Genomic DNA, 20,811 nt, shown 5'->3' with positions numbered 1-20,811 from the left:
ACTATTTAATTTCACAATTCCTTAGTAAGCTTGGCATAGGGTGGTTATATTAAGAGTAGCCTTTTAATTTTAAGGGACCTCATGTTAGGATCTCTTACAACCATTTTGATTGTGATATACCTGTGCCGAATGTGATTATGACATACCAGAGCTACTCATGTATACTTGATGTTGGCAGAAAACCAATGATGTGATTGCTGCTGTTCATCACATCCTTTTGAACTGCATATGTTACATGGCCTTACATTGGAAATTTAAATTACCGAAGAACATTCGGCACATTCTAGGAAATTATAAGAATGTTCTAGACTGATTATTGTTACTTTAAGAAGAATCAATATATTTAGTTAGATTTAATGATAATGAACTGTAAATTTTATTTTGTTATTCATGTTACATATTTTATCCTAATGGTGAAGTTTCTTTTATTATTTTAGTTTTCATCTTAGTTCCATCTTTAATTAATATTTTATATCCAAGAGGGGGCTTTCTTGTTACTATTTGACCCGGGTGTTCACAAAATTGTGAGTCAAATAGTGTCCGCAATCATGCCTACTATTCTAATTACTGTAATCTACATAATAACTTTACATTAAATAAATGCACTGATGGTACTTATGTATTAACACCACCGCAGCTACAGCTGCTGTTTAGGTTATGTTGACTTCGTGTACTGACAAATCATACGTATATCAAAATAACCTACGCTCGTTTCACTCGCTAACCTCTTATAATTAACATTAAATATGTATAATATATACAACTTAATAATATAACCTTAATGTTATACCACCGATATCCAATTAATGTTAATTCACCGAAATCCGACTGATTACTTTGTTTTTAAATAAAGCTGTAGCTGCAGTGGTGTTAATACGCAAGAGGTTAGCGAGCGAAGCGAGTGTAGGTTAATTGATATACATACGATTTTTCAGTACACAAAGTTAATATAACCTAAACAGCAGCTGTAGCTGCGGTGGTGTTAATACGTAAGTACCGCACCGATTCACTTGTTCAAATAATTGTTTAATGTTCTTTATTTATATTTTTACATATTTAATTATATTTTTACATTGTTATATCATGTTTTAATGAGATAAGATGAACATGAAAAGAGAACAATACAATAATCTTAATGAAATGCATATATTAACATTAACTGTACTTAGGCTAAGTAAATATACAGCTGTAAAAAAGAAGAGAACGAGCAATATATCATAAATATAAATAAATAAAATATGGAGCCGAACACCGGGTGATGATAACACAAAAGTGTTTTTCGACAAAAAAAAGAAAAGATTTTGATTTTTTTAACATATACATACATCTATCTATTAATTTTTATCATTATCAAATTTTTTAGTTACATTGAAAATTAATAAAGCAGTTGAAAACCATTCATAAAAAATCACTTAAAATTTGTTGATCTATTCAATGTTTTAATTGTTATCATTATTTGACAACGAGGGGAATAATATAAAGTCCTATATAAGTAATAATTAATGAAAAAAACAATACTTATCAAACATTGTCAAATTAATACTTTTTCCTGTATATGTAAAAAAAATATACAAAAATAAAAAGCACCATTTTAGGCAATCAATAATGTAATGTTAGCTTAAAAAAATGTAAGCAATTGAAACTTTTAACTTAGATTGCCTGCCTTAGTTAAATGCATACCCTCGTGCAGGGTTGATACGATAAAATCTATCTCAAGAAAGATAGACTAGGATGAACCATGAACTAATTGGAAGCCTATCCCTTCTCTTGAACAAAATTTAAGATTTAATGTTCTTATAGAAAACTTTAGAAAATGGCTTTCTTTTTTTTTAGTGTAGTTAAATATCAACAATATGCTAGATATTTAATGAATAGACGTGGTAATACTTCATTGGCTTGAAGGAGAGAGAGTCCTACAGCATTAACTCTATATTCTGTTTATTCTAGCTAGCTCAAATGATACTTTGTTTGCTCTGTAACAATCACAGTTAAAGCTGCTATCTTATGTTGAGTATTATGAAAAGAACATTTATAATTTTCTTTAATGTGCGTACTTTTTGTGTAAATGTGATTAGAACTTCATTGATAAGAGGCAACAAAGTCAACAAACTATATTTACTGTTCTAAACATGATCCAACCTAACAGTGAAATGAAAATGGAAATAAAAAATAAGCCTGAAAACATTATATTTCAGTTCAGTTAGATTAGTAATAAAGAATACTTTCAAAAAATACCTAGAATTTTAAGACAACTTTTTTTTTTTCATTTAATGAATTGTGGGACTTGAATATGTAATTTTATTCATTATTTTTAATGTACCTTTATAGATCATGCCACTAGGTAGCAGTACTTGATAGTACTGGCTAGCATACAAAAACTTGGTAATGTACTTGAAATAATACAGTTTAAAAGAAAATATTAATTGCTTGTTAAATATAACAGCTTGTTTTAATAGTAAACACTGTTATGTAAATGAAAGTACTGAAGGTGAAACAATTTTTAATTCCAATCATTTCTTTAAAAAAAATAATAAAAGTATGAGTTTACAAAAGATTATACTAGTTTTATTAAGAAAGGAATAAATAAAACAGAAATTAATTTGATTGGTAAAATTGAATTTAACGATAAAAATCTAGGGTTGCACTTACAAAGTTATAAGTGCAAAATTACATCACAGAAATTAATTTGATTGGTAAAATCGAATTTAACGATAAAAATCGAGGGTTGCACTTACAAAGTTATAAGTGCAAAATTACATCATGGATTTTCAGTTCGTAAAGGTCATTATACTAGTTTTATTAAAAAAGGAAAAATATGGTATGAAGTGAATGATATGACTATCAATAAAAAAAATTGACTGTTAAATTCAATTTGTTTGTTCTAAGACAATATATTTTAATAATAAATACATAAGATAACTATCAATAATTCGTAAAAAAAATAAAAGAATCTAATAAAAATGCAGTGTTATCAAAAAAAATTACAATTAAATTATAAACTGTACGGTAAGAGTCTTGCAGATATCATTTCTTCTGCTCAAAAAACAAAAATTTCTGTAATATAAATAAAACTGTTTTTAACAAAATTATACTGATATCAAAAAGGTTTAGACACTACATTTCTATTATCAAAATTTATTATTAATTTTTTAGATTTTTCTTTAAAAAAATACATGTTAAATATATGTAATAGACAATAGATATACAATAAAAGATAATAAACAATGTTTAAGCATTTCATATAATAAGCAAAAAAAAGAATTCAATTTCATTTATATGTAATACATATCACATTTACAGAATACTACAATTCTTATGATTATTCCTTGTTTAATAAATGAAATCGAACTGGTAAGAGCTTTGTAACAATCTTTTTTTTCTTATATGGAATGCTTATAGGTTGTTTATTATTTATTATTGTATATACTGTCTATTATTTAATATGTATTTTTTTTTAATTTCCAATTTTTTATTAAAAAAACACCAATTGATAAAAAAAAATATTATACACATCTTATATCTACTTTTCTACATAATTGCAGTCAATATTAAGGCATTGTCATATCTGTAAACATGTTTTTAAATACCCTCGTCATAAAACTCTGCCACCTGTGATTAAGCCAGGTAGAAATACAGTTTTTCAACTCCTTGTAATACTGATGACCAGAAGTTAATTTTTTAATAGCCCTGAACTGAAAATATGCTGAAACTCACTTTGAAGTGTTGAAAAAATTGAGACAGGCCACACAAAACAAATGACGTGGTGTGTGGAGTTCAGACACTGTTTTTCTTGATGATAACACTCCTCTGTATACTGCAGTATGCACTCAATGCCAGATCGACAGTTTCAAATGAGAGTTGTTTAACCATCCTCCACACAGCCCTTTTCTCAAAAACGAAGAAATTGTTAGTGACATAGCGTTTTGAAAATGACAGTTAGTAAACTAATCCTGGTTACTGGTATTAATCCTCTGCCATGTGTTAAAAACTATTTACTACATTTTAGGTTGACATTTTTCTAAAGCAGTTGCTCAAATATTTACCTGGAATTTGCGAAACTGTTGTTTTTTATAAAAAAAAGCAAATTTCTTTGAAGCAGAAAGTCCATTTCTGTATATATACGGCATTGGTTTTTTCAGTAAATTAAGAACTACAATGAAACAATCTTCTGTTCTTAAACAAAGATGTGTAATAATAATTAATAATTTTAAATTACACAGGTGATTTATAACATAAAATCAGATGATGAAATTTTTAATATTTGTCCATTAGGTTGGGTTACATAATGTTATTTTGTCATTGTCGCTATTTTTCTAGAAGACCATTATGTTTACTTTCAATGTATTTTATGTCTGTATTTTTATTATCATTTTTATTTTTTAATAATTCCTTAAGAGGCAATGTTAATGAACATAGATAGAATAGTCACTTCCTTAGTTTCTTGTTTTTGGATAATTCAGTTTTGTGTTTGGTCCAGTATTCTTTGATTTTCTGTAACTGCAGTTGTTTATATTCTTCAGATCACTTTCTGCCAACTCTTCTGGGTTTTTTTTTAGAAAACCTTTATAATTTTAATAATTTTATTGATTAAAGGTTTTACAGAATGCTCTAACTATATTGTATTATTTGTATCTGTTGTTTTTATTTCTGTCAATTTTTATTTATTTTTAGAAAGGTTTTGCTGATTACATTAAACACGAAAATGCGGATATATATTGTCTTCAGGAAACTAAATGCCCTGATGATAAACTTCCATCTGATGTTAAGGTTCCTGGTTATCACAGATATTTTCTGAGTGGTAGGTGGTTGTTAATTTTTGGTTTATTTTTAAAAACATAGGTTTAATTCAATTATTACTTTCATGCTTTATTTTATGTTTTTATTACTTATAATTTATGTTCATATTAAGGGAAACTGTAATTTTGTGTAAACCATTTAAATGATGTAGTTATGTTGATTCTCATCACATCTAATTATATCACATTTTACTGATCTATAAATCAATATTTTTGTTGTAAATTGTTTAATTTAACCTTTTATTTTATTAGTTTCTGACGTTACTTTCTTTCTGTAATTCAGGAAGTGTTGCTGATAAGTGCTTAATTTATTATTGAAAATGTGTTTCCTAAAACTTGATTATTTTTTAACTTTCATGATAATAGCTAGCTATAAGTAGTACAATAATTGACTTCTATCTGGCACATATGTGTTGATAATTTTCATGTATAGCTTAGACATTATTTTATTGGGTATTAATGTAGTAGGCGATCTACGTCTGTAGTTAGGTAGTTACTTCTCAGATGGCGCCACTGAAATGCTATATTGATGTAACAGAATAAATAAGTAAAATTATAAACATAATCTAACCATACTTAATTTGACTAGGGGGAGCGAAGCAAGCATAAGTTAAGTACCCTTTATTGTATCAGTGTAATGTTTCATAAATGTTTAATGTGATCAATTACTTGAAACTCTGGAGAGACAATAAATTTAATTTTAACTTAATTTTTTTATGCTAATAATTCTTTTTTTTTAGTATATTTTGCATCTTAGTAAATAAGAAAAAAATCAATTTTTTAAATATTATGAGGTAAGCAATGAATATATATATATATATATACATATATTTCTAATTCCTTAATAAAATTGCCAGAAATATCCCGGCATCATAAAAGTATGCCTTTAGTAAAATTGTGTGGGGTGCCTTGTATTATTGGAAATTATTAATTTGAACGCATTATAATTTATTTGTTTATTAAAGTAGATTGTATGTTCAGTTTAAATGTTAAATGACCGTTATGCAAGAATTTTTCGAAAGAAACTTTTTTAAAGTCTACAAAAAATGCTTGTTTACACAATGTAACCGTCAGCTGACTTGTATTACAGCATTAGCATTAATTAAAAAAATACTTTTATAAACATAGAATATTTAATAAATGTTTAGTTAATATTATGTGAGTGAATGTAAATAAATGTTATTGAACATTTGTATTATCAGATCTATTTATTTTATTTGAATTTTATTAAATGTTTTTATATATAAGGTAACAAAAATAAAAACTTTAAATGGTAAAATATGTTGTGTAATTGTTTTTAATACATATCAGGAAGAGAATAATATTCTCGAAATTTCTCAATGTAGTGAATTATATGCTAGCATAAATTGATTAAAGGCGTAAAATATTTGTGTAACTTCTGCTCTTCATTAAGTTTCATGTAAAAATTATACTTAGATTCTGTGTATATTTTTCATCATTGGAGTGTAAACTAATGTTACATTGATTTATGTCTTGTCTCAGCCTTTCATCTAAATAGTCTTTCATAAAAAAAATAGTATGCATGCAAAAGTAATGAAAAATTTCCTATTACTCAAAAAACATGATGATAATGGTAAGCATGCTTCCAATGTACTATATTGGTCCATTGAAATACTGAAAAAGTTTATTCACTAAAATTACTTCACAAAATTTAAAATTATAAATTTTATCATAAAATTAAAATGCAACTGATAAATTTATGATTTTACATTTATTTTTTCTTAAAAGTATGATATTTTACGAATAAAATGAAATAAAAAATTACTGAATTATGTACAATATTTACAAAGTTACATGATTTTTACTAATTCCTGGTACTTCCAACACTTATGCTTCAGAAAGCATTCTCCGTATAGTCCTTTGTTGCATCGATTGCAGATAGTTTTTGCAACCTCCCTTCCTTATTACAAACACAACACTTTGATTCCTTTCTTTCTGTCAATTTTCTCAATCCAGGGTAATCATGAGGATCTTCCGGAACACTATTCATTTGCAACCATTCATTTCCCAAAGTTTCAATGATATTTATCATGAAAGCAAGCCGTGATTTAATCTTTGTACTAGCATTATGTTCGTTATACAAAATGAACGAGTTGAGAAGCAATCTACCCATAACATTAAATGTCACCTTCTTCCAGTAACCCATAGACTTTCTTTCACCCAAATATCTATGCAACATCATGTCGGATGTATCAATTCCACTCCATTTATTGTTGTGTATAATTTCTGGTTTTGAATCAGCTTCATGCTTTCGTTGAACAGTTACATCTACATCTCTTGCTAAGCATTTACTTTTATCAAGTAGAGAAGGGGCTGTTTGAGATTTTTCTCTCTTAAGCACAAGCAAGCCGTGGCCCAGAATGAAAATATTGTTTTTCGCAATAGCAAATTTTCTTTTGAATTGTTGTAGTAAAAATTGTATGTTTCTTCTAACAGTGCCTGTGATATAGGTACCACACTCATATAGATTTGCAAAGGTAACATAAATATGGTAGCCTTTATCTATATTATGGCACATGTTAGCATTTTTTTTACTACAAAATAACCAAGACCAAGTGTACTGATTTCAGTTTTATCTTTATTCCTTTTTCAACTTTTGTAGGTGAAAAAATCCTAAACAATAATTACTAACATGTCATAATCTCTAAAATTTTATCTCGCAATGATGGTGATTTTTTGTTAGGTAAATATTATTTATAGTAATGTTGTGTGACTCGCCTATTAAACTTTCATCAATACTTATTTGTTCATGTGGTATATAATGGTGGTGGAATTCATTATTAGCATGGGACTGTAATCTTGTTGGACAAGTTTCACTATTGACTGGATGGGAAAAAATAAAAAATTAGTGAATCTATGTGTGGAAAACATTTTTCCAAACCAAGGTGTAGCCTGAGATGAGACTATTCCAGTATCATTTTAGGGTTGGCTTTCTGTTTATCCCATATTCAGTACGCAAGCAATGAAATCTTTTATTTCAGATTCAGTTTTATTTATCCACTGTTTGTTCAGTCCAGATAACCTATCTTTTTTTTTATTCAGATGTTGTTCAGCAGACCTATTTGTTTCTTTCACAATAAGTTGTAAATAACAAATAAAAATAATTAATTGGATCAGAATAATTACGGGCATATGTTTTGGGCTAGAAAGCTCTAAAAATTGATGTGACAAGGCTATGTCATTTTCAGGTTCAATTGTATTTCTATAACTTTCATCCTCAGATTTGTTATCATTATCACTTGCGGAAATATTCTCACTAGTTTTGTCATCTGATCCGCTGTGACTTGATAATTCCTATTCACTTTCACTTTCTTCAAAAATGTCTTCTATGTCATGAATACTAAAGCTAGATCCAGCCATAGTTTTACAATAAAAACAATTTGAATAAAAAAAATCAAACAAAATATAAAAATAATTTACTGGAATTTATCTTCAGAAATAGCTAAAAGGACAAATTTACCACAAAATAATGTTAAAACAAAGAAAATGCATAACCTTTACAAAAACATCAACAACGCACTCAGAATGCAACCGTCACGATTCTAAATGTAAACTGTAAAAGTATCAATGTTTTTTTTTTTAACAAAATATCAATATATATATAAAAACCCACTACCATCATATTCACAGAGTTTTAAGCTTTACATTGATGTATAATCATCCCATCTAATGGTTAAAAAATGGGCTATGTTGCCCTTTAGAGTCCTGATATATTGGGGCCTTGAGCTTTCTGACTTCATTATAGATTGGTGCCTTGAGGGTTAAGGGTTAATATTTGTTCTGATGGTGCAAAGGGTGAATCTCAACAATAATAAACAATGGTGATGATGATGATGATGAAGGTGACAATGAAATAGCTAATGTCTCTTTAATTTAAGAAATGTTTGATGGAATGAAATTGGCAACAATAAAGTGCTTTGAAGGATAAAAACCTGGGGATTTAGAATAAGTGTTTACTGCCCAACTCAGTCATATTTTGTAGGTTAACTATAAAAAAAAAAACAAACTTAATTTAAACTTAAACAAAGAAAAAAATAACCTTTAGAGTATGTTGTTAGAATTAAGTAGCTGTAGAGGACGCTAAAGGATGTTGTTTTTTAAATTTCTAATTGTCTTGTGTTTAATAGACTTAAGGTATGTTTTTTTTGTTAACTTTGAGTGTTTTAAACAGAGTAGTAAACCTCGTGATGTAAGATTGTTATTTACGAGACAGTTATATGTAATCATATATTAATTTTAGATGTAAAAATATCTTTGAGCTTTGTATTTGTTGGTTCAATATTTGTTGATGTATTAATTACAAAATGAGTAAGGGCAATTTATATGGTGTGTAAGTTGTGTTGTGCAATTTGGAAGCACTGAATTTTATAATCGCTAAAACAATATTTTTTAATGAATTTTTTTTCAAAAATGAAACTGTTAGTGAATTTTGAGTAATTATAGTGAATAATATTCAGGGTGATTACAAATGAAATATACATTTTTGAGAGTTTATTAAAGATTTATATTTTAAGAGTTGAGATGATTACATAGAAGAATTCTTATAAATTTTTATTTATAAATGTTTAATGTGTGCACTGTTTGTAACACGACAGATATCATGGTAGTCCCAGAAATGTGCAAGCATATGCCGGTCAACGGTAGCAACAGCATTTATGATGCATTGTTTTAAGTCATTGATATCAACAGAAAAGAGCAGTACAAAAACTGTGTCTTTTACATAACCCCATAAAAAGTAGTTACACGGCATTAAGTCGACTACATGGTGGCCAACGCTTAAACACCATGTTTTCCTTACTTGCACGGCCAATCCTTTGTCTAGGAAGGCGTTCCCAGATGATAATTTCTGACCTGTAAATGCCAGTGAGGTGGATCGCCATCTTGTACAAAAACAAAGTTGTCACTATCTTCCTCGAGTTGAGGCATTAGCAGCCATTCACTTTAACATGTCAAGATAAATTACTCCGGTTACTGTCATTTTGTGAAAAAAAAAGAAGATCTACATACCCTTTCACAAGATACAGCGAAAAACATTCACTTTAGGGGAATCACATAAATGTTGTAAACTTTCTCTTGGATTTTCTGTATCCCATATTCTTATGTTACGTCTATTAACCTTTCCACTAATCTGAAACGTACATTCATCACTGAAAATTAAGCTTTGAAACATGCCATCGTCATTTTTAACACATTCCTGCAACTCCACACAAAAATGTTTACGTAAGACTATCGTTGACATTTAAACTTTGTACTAAATGTTATTTTAAGGTGTCATTTTCAGACTCTTCCGCAGAATTTTTCAACAGTTGGTTGGGGAATTTGCAATTCTAAACTTGTTGATGTAGTCGATTTGCATGGGCTACGTTGATACACATCACAAACACATCCCAACCCTGTAGAGGAAGACACCTTGTGATGCTTTCTGTAGCCACACCACCCTCCCATTTTTAGGCTTGATGGACTTCACGAACACAATCAATTTGTTCTGAAACTTGAGGTTTTACAGCACTTTTCTTTTTATACAGACACCCTATGTTTTGAAACTGTTTATTCTAGCCATAGATTGATTTTCTTATTGGTGGTGATTTACTGTATTTTGTTCTGAAATGTCGCTGCATGACAGTAACAGAGTTGGTTTTGGCTAATTCAAGCACACAAAAAGCTTTCTCTACTGCATTAGAGTTTCCAGACTGGTAACATGACACATCAGTTTACTGATGTGTCATGTTACCAGCAGCAGAGCAGATATACCAACGTAAAACCCACCGGGTTGGTCTAGTGTTTAATGCATCTTCCCAAATCAACTGATTTGGAAGTCGAGAGTTCCAGCGTTCAAGCCCTAGTAAAGTCAGTTATTTTTATACAGATTTGAATTCTAGATCATGGATATAAGGTGTTCTTTGGTGGTTGGGTTTCAGTTAACCACACATCTCAGAAATGGTCGAACTGAGACTTTACAAGACTACATTTCATTTACAGTCATACATATCATCCTCATTCATCCTCTGAAGTAATATCTGAACGGAAATTACCAGAGGCTAAACAAAAAAAAAAGATATACCAAGATAAACCTTAAAAAATTCCCTGTAAAACCACATCATTTACTGTATTCACATACACCAGTTAAATTTTATATAATCTATTGAAAGTGTATATTTCATTTGTAATTACAGTACATTAGGACACAAAATAAATATATAGTCTGTTTTGTTATAAATTAGACCAATGCATCTGGTATGCTAAAGTAGATTTTAATTATGATTATTTAGTAGGTTATTTATTTTATTTATTTATCTCTTCTGGTGTGGTTTAAAGTTTATTTATTGTATTTACTTAAAAAAAATTAAAACTAGAAAAAACTATTCTTAGTAATAAAGATATATCATTTAGAGTGGAAAGGGACAAATGCCACAATAGAAAATTTACTTTTTCATTTATGAGTTATTAGTGTAAACAAGACATTGAGATTTTTATTTGTATTGTAAATACCGCTTTTAAATCAATTGTGTTCACAGGGGACAAAGCTGGTTATGCAGGAGTTGCTGTTTATTCTAAAGAAAAACCTCTTGAAGTTAAATATGGTATTGGTAAAAAAGAATATGATGTTGAGGGTAGATTAATTACTGCTGAATATGAAAAATTCTACTTTGTTGCCGTTTGTGAGTATTTATTTAATTATTTTTCCTTTATTGAAATTTTGTGGGATTGTAAAAGTTTTTATTGCTCATTGTTTATATTTTACTCATTTGTTCATTGTTATATGTAATTTTTAAAAACTTATATAAGTGGTTTGTTCATAATTGAAGATGTTTATAACAAGTTTTGTTATAATAGTTTTGTTATCCTTTTTTCAGTATTTTATGTTTTTTGATGTGAGACACAAGTCTGCTCTAAAAACATTTTAGCATAATTATGCTAAAGAATTACCACAATCCCATTATCAGCTTGCATTAAAAAATAACTGGTGAAAATTTATGGTTTTTTATGATAAAGATTTATTTGTGTATAACATTGTTTATGCTTGGGAAAATATCATTAAATAAACAAATTTTTTGAACTAAGATTTTGTGTTTTTAAAATACTCTATGTTTTTTCTTTTGTGATGTGGATACTTATAAAATTTTCTTTTCATTTACTTTGTCTAAAAGTTGGTTAAACTTTAATGTTAAGCGCCTTAATAAAACACTTAAACAGTCATCAATTATAAATATTTATTATTTCTAGATATAGTCCTGTACAGTGCCATCTCTTTTGACTTCCTCAAGAAGGCAGAGTTTTGAAGATACAAAAATGGGTTGTCGGATCATTATCTGGCGCCGATATGTTTAAGCCTTGTAGACCGATATGTAGAAAATTTATTATGTTAAACTTATATTTATCTTTGAATGTGCAGTCTTTGCTAAAAAGAGTAGTCACTTAAAATAACAATTTATCCATATTTACCAAACCAGACAATGAAACTATTTTTGTATAACTCGACTTCGGCTTACAAGATAGGGCTGTAATGTGCCTCTGTTACAATTTTTAATATATTGGCAAACTATTTGAAAAATTTTCCAGTAATTTAAAAAAAATACAGTTAAAAAGATTTATTTTACAGAAAAAAAATATATTTTATATTTATTTATATTATTTTAATATATTTTTTATTAAATGATCAGTATAGACTTCAATTTTGTCTTATAATTTTTTTTTAATTTAATTTATTAAATTTTTGTAGTTATTATATTTGTTTTTAAATTATTTTATACATGTGATCTATATAATGTATTATCATCTACTGATAGAATAAAAAATTTATTTTATTTATTTATGCATGTTTAGTAATATAAATAGCATAGTTACCTGTAATGTTTTTCTGATCTTATTTCTTTCTGCTGTAACCTGTTGTTTGGCTAGGCTAATTTCTGAAATTCTTTTGTTTATCTACTAGTATCATGTCTGCTGGTTAATGTTATGGGGTTTGTAAATTTGATTTTAAAAAAGTTACTGCCTACAGTTGTGAGGATGTACCTTATTAGATTATAGGCGAACTGGGTATAACATTAGGGGAAAGTGGGCTTATTATAATTCGAGAAAGTGGTTCTCATAATTTCACTCGTTATCAATTATGTCATGAAATGCCTTAGTAATATCTCTAAATGTTGTTCTTTTTTAAATTTCTAATTACATTTTATTAACTCTATTTTAGTAGGATTTCCTTTTATAAAACTGTGCTTCTCAATCACTAATGTTATGTTTGTGACAAAGTAACTTCCTCCTTTTAAAATCTTGCTGATAGTTTGTTAATGACTATTAATTAGTACATAATTGGCGTATACTTTGTTATATGTATATCTTTCCTATTAAGTTGTTATGTGGTAGCATATTATCCCTTGACTGTATTAAATTTTATGATTTTGATGATTTAAGTGGTTTTAGTTGCAAATGATTTAAATCATTTGATTTCACTCTGTTATAAAGATAAGGACCATATTGTGATGATTATTTTTTTGCAGTCTACATTGTGGTACAAACGTTTAACTAGTTGCTGTGTTTTAATGCTTGCTTTATTCTGTTATAATTATATATCAAGTTGGCTAAATTTTGGGTATCTGATTACTAAAAAGAAAGTTAATTAATTTTTTTAATCAATTAATTTTTTTATTACTAAATGTTTTTACACAGATTAAAGGAACTTGCTTTCTTACATTCGTGGCATCACATAACTGCTGTATTATACATTTTTTCTTATTACGTTTTGTCCTGATTTTTAAATTGAAGTGAGATTTCTTGTGAGATCTCATGAGTTTAGTTGTCAACTTACGAGTTGACAACTAGTTGTGAGTCTTACGAGTTTAGTTGTTGAAAGTACTAAAATTTCATGAGTAAGTTGTCAAGTTGACTCGATAATTTAAGGCAGTGGTTCAGGTCATTTTGATATAAAGAAAATACCATGTCTTAATGATAACCCAAAGAAAATTTTAAGGCATCAAATCTTGTGAATTGTTCTTTTCTATTGTTCTTTAGCATTTAAGAAAATTTGATTGAGGTGGTCTTTAATTGAAAGTGTACTAAGGGGGTGTCTATTTCACTATAAATACAAGTGGCCAGTGTCACACAGAGTTTTCTAATAGCTCAGGAATAACATTATCTCCACCAATTTTTACATTTGAATGTATGAATATTCTACTGCATGTATCCCAACACCATTTCTTTGTGATCAACATCAAACTTGAATTCATATATATTACTTAACCTTCTTCATAATTATGTTAAGGTTTTCTTTAGACCAATAAACACGATTTTGACTTTTTCGTAGGCCATTCAATTTGAATTGTGGTTCATCAAAATATTTCTCTGAACTAGAAAAATGATGATCTGCTTTACAACAAATAATAAATTCTTCACAAAATCCATTCTTCTGATGAAATCATGTTTATGACAACAATCAAGGATACAATATTTAAATTTCAGTTCCACAAGAAGTTTTCATAGACTTGTGAAAATTTTCTAATGGAATCCTTACTTTTTTTATGTTTAGGGGTTTGGTTTACGTTGTTTGATTTTTAAAGTATATCTATCTAGTATTTGGCCTGCCTGATCATGGCCCAATATCTCCAGTATTTTCAGATTTTATTTTCAGCTTATTAGAATGTTTGATGGTACTTAAGTAATAATAATAATAATAATAATAATAATAGTAGTAGTAATAGTAATAGAAGGAATAGTCGTGATGAGAATTAGGAAATCTTTCATGGAATTGTTCATGAATGACAGCAATATGCATATTATTTTCCAAGAAAACACTGAAGGATAAAAACATGTTATTGTTTGTTAGGTATACTTAAATGGTAATATTTTTTATAAGTGTTCAAAAGTGAACTGAACAAGAACTGAATAGTAATTATATCACCTGATTACTGTCTATTACAAACCAAAATTTCCCATTTTTTTGCAGAATTATAAAATGTAAAATAATGTGTAGAGGACTAACAACCCACTTTGTAGGTTTTTTTTTATATATCTTTAGTATATGTCTGAGTACTTTTGTTTATTTTGTTACAGAAAAAATGTTGTTAGTGTATTGTAAATGAATATTTTTGTATTTTTTTCTAGATGTTGTTAATGCTGGCCAAGGATTATGCAATCTTAATAAACGTATGGAATGGGATAAGACATTTAGAGAATTTCTTAAAGATTTAGATTCAAAGAAACCAGTTATTCTTGCGGGTGATTTAAATGTTGCACATAATCCAATCGGTAAGTTATAGTTATAGTATTTCAAGATAAATAGATAGTGTGGTTTTTTTAATCTTGGTTGTATATTTCTTTTGTATTCAGTCGATTAAATTTATAACAGTTTGTTATACTGGGTATTTTAATAATGTTGTTATAAATAGACTAAAACTACTCTTCTTTTTTTTTATGGGAATGAAGAAAAATAACAGTATTAGCAGGAAAATATGAGTATGAAATTGTGAAAATCAGTAATTCTCTTTGGTTTCATAAACAGTAGAGTCTAACCTTAATATTCATTTACTAATTGCTAATTTAAAAAAATTTTTTTTTACTGTACAATCTTGGATGTACTTTTGCATGCATTTTAATAAGGAAGATGATATGAATGAATGAAACGATGGGTGAGAAAATGCCAGACCCTTATTGGGAATCAAATCTGAGACTTAATAGTCTAGAAGATATCATGGTAATCACATCATTGTTTGTCTGGCCTTCTAGAAAAGGTGGAGAATTTAGTTTGCATGCATTTGATATAATATTTTTCATGTATTTAAATCACATTATTTTTACTACTTAGTTTTTGTGATTACTGTTATCGAATAGTTCATGATTTGTGTAACGTATTTTTAAATAGTTCATACTTAATATACGCGTTTCTTTCAATTTTGTATGATAGGAAAGTTCTGGGTCTCACTGTGTGATGGCATTACTATGATTAACTTCTCAATGGTGTTGCGTGATTCCATTTTTCATTGGTTTACTATAAGAGCTTCAAATTGCTACATCACTTAGTGTAGTATTTACAGTCTGCCAAAGTGGAAAATTAGGGCATTTTTTGGAAAATGGAAAAACTAAAAATTCATGCAGTGATTAAATACTTTTTTCTGAAAGGCTTAAGTGCAAAGGAAATTAAAAAAGAGTTTGATACGACATTGGGAGACTCTTCTCTGTTAAGATGCCCTTCTGAAGTGATTATGCCAGAAATTATAGAAAAAGTTCATAAAATTGTTTTGGCAGATTGACACCTGACAGTGAACGAATTAGCAGAGTCTGTAGGCATGTCAACAGAATGCATGGACAATATTTAGTATGAACAAGCTGTGCGCTAGATCGGTGCCATATTTGCTCATGCCCAACCAAAAATAGTACTAAAAAACCATTTCAAGCAATTGTCTTGAGCTCTTTTGGCATAATCCTGAGAAATTTTTACATCGATTTGTGACTTGGGTTCATCACTACACTCCCAAGACAAAACAGTAATAAAAAAAATGGGTTGAAAAAGTTAACCTGCTCCAAAAAAAAGCAAAAACGACTTTATCTTTTAACAAAGTTATGGCAACTGTTTTTTGGGATGCATGTGAAATAATTTTCATTGATTATCTTAAAAAGAGTGAAATAATAAATGGTGAATATTATGCAACCCTATTGCAGCATCTCAGCAATGAAATTAAGTATAAACAACTGCATTTAGAAAAAAAAAGTGCCTATCCAAGACAATACTCCAGCTTACACTTATTACAATGGCAAAAATCAATGAATTTCAATTTGAATTGCTCCAACACCCTTCATATTCACCTGATCTGACTCCCAGTGACTATCACTTGTTTGAGATTTTTTACCAATAATTAAGTTATTGCTGCTGTAGATGGTTATTTTATGGAGTTTGATAAATTAACTTACTGAACTAGCATAAGTGCTTTTTTCGAATGCTGGGCTAAGTAGGTAGGTTTTTTCCACCCAATGGTGGAAAAAAAATCAAAATGTACTTAGAAAAATGTTTTCTTATCCAGGCTCAGAACTTTTCATCCTATCTTCATATTTAAGTTCAATAACAAAAAATAAATTTTTGGTGGATCCTCGGTTAATTTTATATCAAATTATTTTTGTTTAAAATGAGTTCAGGCTGTTTGATTTGCTAATCCGTGAGTTGAAGTCTGTTCAGGTAAAAGCTTGGTGTCTCCAATTAAGACTTATTCTGCCTAATAATTCATTTCTCTACATAAAAATGTTAATTTGTTTGTAAACATTATTTTGAATGATTTAACACATTGGATGTGGTATTTTTTTTTAATGCATTTAATTTTCAAGCATTACAAGTCCCCATTGTTCAATATAACTGTAAGTGGTGCATTACAGGACACCTGTAAGGTTTCCCTTCTTTTAACATTATCTGTCAATCATTGATAGAACTATTTGTTACTTAGGGGTGTTATGAGTTGTGCAAATATCTAACTTTTTTTTTGCCCTCAACCGAACCAATCCTATCCGTTGCACCAGTGACAGTAAATATTATCTTTTTTACCATGCTACCTACGCCTGTATTGCACAGAAGGGAAACTGAGGGGAGAATAGGACAGACACCTCACTGTAATTGTTCATACAGGATTCCTGTATGAACCTGGTTCTTTAAATTTTAATCATAGCAAAAGAACTTTCTCCTTAAGATCATTGTTAATGTCATCAAGTGCTTCATTTTTTTCTAGGAATTATATCTATAAAAACAGTAATGAAAAAATACTTAGTCACTGAAATTAATTGTTTAAGTTGGTATTTAATCATAATAAAAAAAAAATTCCTAATCAAAGAAAGTTCTTAATGTGGAATGAATTTTTAATTTTTAATTTATAGATTTTTGTATATAAAATATAACTGTTAGTAGTAAGTAATATAATTAATAATATTAGTAATTAATAATAAGTAAGTAATATAAAACATTAATTTAAAAAAATATGTGTGTAGTACATACTATGCATTATATAGCAGTGTTTTTTCTCAGTTTTTGAGTAGAATCAAAGTAATTTCATTTGCTATGAAACTAACGTAACATATTGATAACATTTAAGTAAAATATCCACTAGCCCCCAATATGATGTTTTATTCAAATTTGTCAAATTGTGATGTGTAAAAAATTAATAAAAATTTTAACATATCAGTTTACGTGGACAAGGACAAGCATTTACGAGGGTGACTTAATTGTTTATTATAGACTGGTTTATACATTATTGTTAGCGTTACATTAGCAGCTGTTGTTCATAAATTGAACCACAGTTGCAGATGTCATTTGCATGTGCAATGATCAAGGATAACTATGGGGAAATCTTGGCCAGAGCATTGTCACAAAATTCAAAATTAAGAAAAGTAGTTAATTAATTATTAATCTATTAATAATATCAAAATTAATTAATTTATTATTATTAATAAATTAATTAATATTAAAGTAGACGTATGAAAATAATAAACATCAGTCTCATCAAACAGTAACATTAATTTTGCAAAAGAAAATCTTGCAGTTTAACCTTTGACTCCCAATTTTTATTTAGAAACTACTCATGATAGCCCGGGTATTTCACCTAAGTGATGACCTATAAAAAACACAGCACATTTTTGGTCAATTTGCAGTCTTCAGAAAAAAAAATCATATTTCAGTTATTTACGAAGCGGTTTTAATGATTTTTTAAAAAAAATACTTGTAATGAATCCTTCCAAAATATTTTATTAGTAAGGATGTACAGATAGAAAGATATATATTTGCCATTAACAGATATTTCTAGTTTCCCATTAATAGTCATACACAAAAAAATCATAGCCAGATATAATGAAGACTGCAAAAAACAATTAAAAATGTACACTTGAACAAACTTTCATCCATTTATTTTTATAAATAAAACTCTGTTTCCATGTTTCCAAAACTGCACACATAGCAGTTTTCCTCTCTCCAGTGAGGAATTTTTTCAAAAGCTACCTCGTTGCCATGCTCCTCACCACCTTCAAGTTCTGTGTTGGGGGTTCTGCTTTCTTTTACATTCAATATTCTTCAGTAAAATCATCAATTAATGAAATTATAAAATATAAATTGACAATGGGTTGTCGGTATAAGCTTTATAAAATTAATAGGCATTTAAAACCAATCGTCCAAAAATATTAAAAGCTTTTTCCAAAATTTAATTGTTTTACAATGATTGAGATAATGATGTAACATTTGGTCACTTACATCAGTGCCATCCATATAATCATTACAATGTTGTATAAAAGTAGGCTTATTGGTAACAGACATTCTACTACCCCTTCTTTTGGTTTTTTATCCTCACTGGAAGCCAATGCATCAATCAACAACAAAAGCATTGATTTCTTAATACTTTTTTTTTGCCTAGTTATTTTTTCTCACGAACTTTGTACTGTCCTTTCACTTCATTAAGAGTATCTTTCCTGATCATTCATAAGGTTCCAGTTAAAAATGTACACTTTGAATACAGATCTTTGGCAAGTTTGATGGAAGTAAAGAAGTTGTCTAGAAACAAACTGTACTCTTTATTAAAGTATCCATTGACTTCCATAACTTATAACTACGGTGTAAGCAAGTCCTTTGTCAGGACCTTTTATACCTTTGTAAAAAAAATTCTAAATAGTGATGGTAGGCATGCACTGCATTAATGGATTGTGTGACTTAGTAGGAATCATACTTTTATCTGTTAATGAGCAGTTGAATTCCTACTCATGGGTCGTAATTGGGTTGTTAGGTTTTGAAGGTTTTTGATGTCAGCTACATGAAAAAAATCTCAAAATGGTTTGAAAACTATTCCTGTTATACATACTGCCAGATCATGACAGCTCTGATTTTTACTGGTATACCAAAAATTGGCAGTAGTGCATTTTTTGTTTAGTACCATATTTATAAAGACTGTTATGAATGATTGGTTTTCTGCAACTGTAACATTTGTTCACTGTCTGGTATTATTTCCTCCTGTTTTCAAACTTTCAAAATTAGCAGCTTATATAATTTTGTCAGAATTTAATTAGTATACTTTACTGTCATTTCTAACAGTGAAGTAGTGAAGAAAAGTTTGTAATATGCAGCTGCAGGTGAACTGCAGAGAGGAGCATGTTTGATTCCAGGTAATTTGGAAAAAGAAAATTATGATGAAAACCTGGATCATTATTCTCAGTAACTTCTTCCCATTTACTTTCATCAGATAAGTCACTGATACTGTGACTGTGACTAGTTAGTTACTTCACTGTGAGGTTAACCCTTAGGCCTATTGCTGCTATTCATAGTACTTGAAAAACTATTACCCATCATCTGACTCACTATAAAGAGTAATGGAATATTATTGTAAATGCCTGAAGGGCTGGAAAGATGATTTGCTGGATTGTATGGTGGATCTATGTTTGTATCACTCACATCGGTACTATTTATATCAAAGCTGTCATCAGATAAAATGTTGTCAAAATCATCTTCTACAACTCGTCTCACAGCATTGTCATTAAGTGGCAAATGTGAGCAACTCATTTTTAAAAAACAATTTTTTAATAAACCAAAGCATAAAACGAAACATAAACATGTCCTGTATTAATCTCAACTGACAACTATATAAACACATGTTAAAAATATTGATTCAATGTCCACCAAGTCATCGATTTATAAATTAAAAAATGTACTAAGTTATGTGGTTGTTGAAAGAACGTGCGTTTCTGAGTATTATAATATCATAATGGGAAAAACAACACAATTTATACTCTTTAAGAATAGTTTATAAACGCCCTGAAAACTGAACATTGGTTTCTATGCACCTCCTACTAGCATCTGGTAAACAGGAAGTTGGGTTTTTATGCATATACCATCAATATCATGAAAATTGGACATGGGGTTTCAAAGGGTTAATGGTAGATAAATTATTTGGAAAATAAAAATCTTCAAGAAGTTAATTTATTAAAGATTGTAGTGAAATCAAAATAAGTTCTTTTCTAATTCATTGAAGAATTGTGCAGTTATTTA

At 28.7% G+C, this 20,811-nt stretch overlaps 1 protein-coding gene across 3 annotated transcripts in view; it reads left to right on the top strand.

Annotated features, from left to right (window-relative positions):
- The window catches only part of LOC142327425 (DNA repair nuclease APEX1-like), a 41,529-nt gene that overhangs the window by 8,048 nt on the left and 12,670 nt on the right, over positions 1-20,811 (top strand). For all 3 annotated transcript variants that reach the window (XM_075370472.1, XM_075370474.1, XM_075370473.1), the window contains exons 3-5: positions 4,672-4,798; positions 11,333-11,476; positions 14,916-15,059. In XM_075370472.1, the coding sequence (XP_075226587.1) occupies positions 4,672-4,798; positions 11,333-11,476; positions 14,916-15,059 (415 nt within the window). The remainder of the gene's footprint in view (positions 1-4,671; positions 4,799-11,332; positions 11,477-14,915; positions 15,060-20,811) is intronic.

Source organism: Lycorma delicatula, chromosome 7 (genome assembly GCF_047948215.1).
Source record: "Lycorma delicatula isolate Av1 chromosome 7, ASM4794821v1, whole genome shotgun sequence".
In the NCBI taxonomy this organism is placed as follows: Eukaryota; Metazoa; Arthropoda; class Insecta; order Hemiptera; family Fulgoridae; genus Lycorma; species Lycorma delicatula.
The sequence above is the reverse complement of the archived record's forward strand: the minus strand, read 5'-3'. Positions and strand labels throughout refer to the sequence as shown.